This window comes from Branchiostoma floridae, chromosome 17 (assembly GCF_000003815.2).
Source record: "Branchiostoma floridae strain S238N-H82 chromosome 17, Bfl_VNyyK, whole genome shotgun sequence".
Lineage (NCBI taxonomy): Eukaryota > Metazoa > Chordata > Leptocardii > Amphioxiformes > Branchiostomatidae > Branchiostoma > Branchiostoma floridae.
This window is the reverse complement of record NC_049995.1, coordinates 4,773,788-4,777,518: the sequence shown is the minus strand read 5'-3', so window position 1 is coordinate 4,777,518 and position 3,731 is coordinate 4,773,788. Positions and strand designations below refer to the sequence as shown.

General features: G+C 39.7%; 1 protein-coding gene across 1 annotated transcript in view; it reads left to right on the top strand.

The window, feature by feature from the left end:
- Window positions 1–2,906: 2,906 nt before the first annotated feature.
- LOC118404928 (melatonin receptor type 1C-like) overlaps window positions 2,907–3,731 on the top strand; it is a 17,817-nt gene continuing 16,992 nt past the window's right edge. The window contains exon 1 of the mRNA XM_035804311.1: window positions 2,907–3,259. Coding sequence (XP_035660204.1) covers window positions 3,052–3,259 — 208 coding nt within the window. The 5' untranslated portion in view covers window positions 2,907–3,051. The remainder of the gene's footprint in view (window positions 3,260–3,731) is intronic.

The following is a 3,731-nucleotide window of genomic DNA, read 5'->3' as shown; positions in this document are numbered from 1 at the left end:
CTAACTCGTCTGACATGTTACCTGTTTACGTTTGTCCAATTTCTATTATATTTATATTATATTATTGTAATATCAACGACCTGTGGAACCTGGTGGAGGTAAATACTCCCATGCGCGCCTCATACGGATTTAAATATATACGCAGGTGTGAGAAAAGAATTTGGCCAAATAGGGACAAATTCTCCGTGATATTCTCCCTATAACGAATGAATCTTTAATATATTGCAAATTCATGCCCGAAGACTAATTGCAAATATGGAACCTGCTTCCTGCAGAGATGGTGACTGCCCCATCCCTGGAATCCTTCAGGAATAAGGTGGCAAATTTAAACTTACACTGACACTAGACCCCCAAAACGGACCGTTATACCTCAAGCTACGACAGACAACCTTCTGTACCAGCACCTCTGTTAAGTGTGGCAGAAACATCAGCAAGACGATGGTGGCCAACTAAACACTAAGGATTTTTTACTAAGAAGAATATACATGGAAATATAATGACGATGATAATACGGTATAGTATACAATAGCAAAATGATCAAAAAGTGAAATAAAGGTCATCAACTAGCGATACCTGTCATCTAAAACAGATGCTATAACAGCCAGTGTAGTCAGTCTGGCAAAGACTAGTAGCTATAGAAATTAATGCTTCGATGGACACAAATCTTAAAAATGAAAATGCTTTAGAAGTGAAGTTAGCTTTAGATCTCAAATAATTGTGATAATTCTCTTGAAACACTGCGCGGATACTTCAAAAACACAGTCCAACATCTGTGACCATAGTAATTACTCTTTCAGAAATCGGATTAAATTCAAAAGAAAGAACTTTATTGGAATTCTAAGAAATTCAGCCCGGCATATAGCTAAGATAACATGATTTGAAAAAACTAGACCATCAATGAACAAGCAGTCTATGAAATCTGTTTACAGTGGATAATATCATCCTTTGAAACCCTAATACCATATTTATCAAAGAAATATTCAAAGTATGTTTTTGTACCTAGTGGGCAAATGACGTTATTTTTTTAATATCCTAATAAGCGCTCTTAGCATTGAAACCAAAATCCGGCAAAAATGATAATGCCATCAAAGAAATATTCAAAGTAGTTTCTTGCATCTGGTGGGCAAATGACGTCATTTTTATATCATATATCAGTATCATTAATGAATCAAAGCAGTTTTTCGACCAGATCATGCTTCATATCTTCGGGCTTCAATTAGAAGAGAAGGTTAATAATGCTTTAAAGAAGCACTACTAGGAGGCAAACACGTTGTTCGGCTTGTTTCTCGCGAATTTCGCACCTGCGTCCACTGAGATAATGATACATGTATATGAAATCTTTATTGAGACGACAAAAGTATAGCGAGTTTTGTAAGGTCTATAGCGACTACTTACAGTACAACTAAACAGACATATATGGATATCTACAGGTATGAATAAGTCAGCATATAGGGTCTAGCATGTCATTTACACTATTGATTCTACGGTATAAACATTCGTGGATATCGTATTTGCCTACCTGTACACAGTAAGGGTTATCGCCTCCCAGAATGTAGTTGAATTTATCTATCGAACAGAGAAAGCAAATTCTTTAAAGTAAGCGGAAAGAAATGTGAACAGCTCTGTGCGTTTGTCATTATATCGTGAACAATCCATAATAAAGAGACTCCGATCTCATATATAGCAGAAGGTTTAATTTACAAGTATATATGCAAGTGGCGCAATCGTCAAGGTGTTTGACCCAGACCCCAGAGGTAACGGGTTCGAAACCGCTGATTCGTCCCGATGTTGTGCCCTTGAAAGACACTTGACACGACTTTTTTTTAACCTTTATACAGGTGTAAATGAGTATCTGGTTTTGGTTAGGACTGTCCCTGGGATAGGACGTTAAATGGAGGTCCCGTGTTTGAGGAGAGCCACACCTCGAGCACGTTAAAGATCCCACCCACTTATCGAAAAGTGTAGGGGTTCTTCTGAGTCCATATATATGAACCTAGCAATACAAATTACAAAACGTTTTCCCTTCTTGTACGTTTTACACCAGGTAATGTCAATGATTGTAGTCTTACGCCTGCCTGTACGATTATTAAATACAATGCATGTGCGTGCGCTTTTCACCTTCATCTACGTTTTACACCTGCGCCCGAAACACCCTACGCTCACCTTGGATTTACTGTAAATGCAGAGATGTTCGCGGTGGATTAATGTTCGCGGTTTTCGCGGTGACCACTTCACCGCGAACTTAAATCCACCGCGAACATTTTTTCTATAATGGTATTAGACTGCAGTCTACGGTGTTACCGCCAACTTAAATCCACCGCGAGAAGTCATTTTCCCCGCTACCGCGAAATTAAATCCCGCGAACTTAAATGCATTTACAGTATTTCTCACGATATGAACCAAATAATGCCCATATCTCCCAACAATATCAATAGGCCTCAGAAATCAATATCCAATAAATATATGATCATTTACCCAATAACCAAGACGTAACAAAAATCATATGTTTACTGACATAGTTAAAAAAACAACACAGTCACCAACATTCTCTAGAAACAAACAACATGAAAATGTTCTCCTTCTTTAAGACTATAATTCTATCCAGTATGTGGGAGCAAAATCTACCGAACTTGCGTTTGAAAACGGAAATCATATTCCAAGCTTTGAAACACTTATAAGTTTATCCATGTGACCATGAAAAATAAAGTGACAAGCTCTCTAGAACCAAACAACATGAAAAATTGTCCTTCTTTAAGACCCTAATTCTGTCCGGGATATGGGACTTAATCCACTGCGCTTGCGTAAAGACGGAAATCATATTCCCAGCTTTGAAACACTTATAAGTTCATCCATGTGACCACCCGCGTTCCCAGGGGAATTCATTATCCACAGTCCGCCTACACATCCCCACTCGGCTGTCAAGCAAAACTGTCGCGGGCGCAAAATGATTTACTACTAGCTAGTATCATGACCATTCATTTTTTCTACCTGATTATCCACATAGAAATGTTATGTTTATTATGAAGGTATATATCATCGGGTAATTTTGACATGGCGGTGGTAGAAACGGAGTTACCGCGAGTGCTCATGATCATACTCGTGGTTATTCTCATTTTGTTGGGAACTGTCGGCAACTTGTCAATCATACTCGTCATCTCTCTTACCAAGGACCTCTGGACCACGACCAACACCTTCATTATCAACCTGGCCATAGCGGACTTGTTCGTGACGATTATTGTGGATCCGTATAACGTAGTAGGTGAGTAGTGTTGCGGTGTGGATGCCTTGTTGGGAACGTGTGTGCGTGTGCGTACGTGTGCTTGCCTTGCGTAGCGAACTGTCTTGGATAGGTTGGGTATCGGTACAGATAATTCAGGTCCAGGTCCGGTCCAGGTCCAGAAGATCAGGTCCAGTTCTGGATTTCAACCAGTGTGTGTGTGCCTTGCGTAGCGAACTGTCTTGGATAGGTTTGGGTACCGGTACCGAAAATCCAGGTCCAGGTATGGTCCAGGTCCGGAAGATCAGGTCCAGGTCCGGACCTGAACCTGGACCTAATTGTGAATGGGCAATACTCAAAATAATGATGCATTTTGCAGGATTCTGTTTGGTAGAATATCCAATGTTTATAGGCATTTTAAAAGCATGTAAACAACGCTGATTGCCTCCGTTTTAGACCAAGTTTGTACTGTATACGTTTTAGAAGCCCTGGTAAATATAACTATTTCATGCTG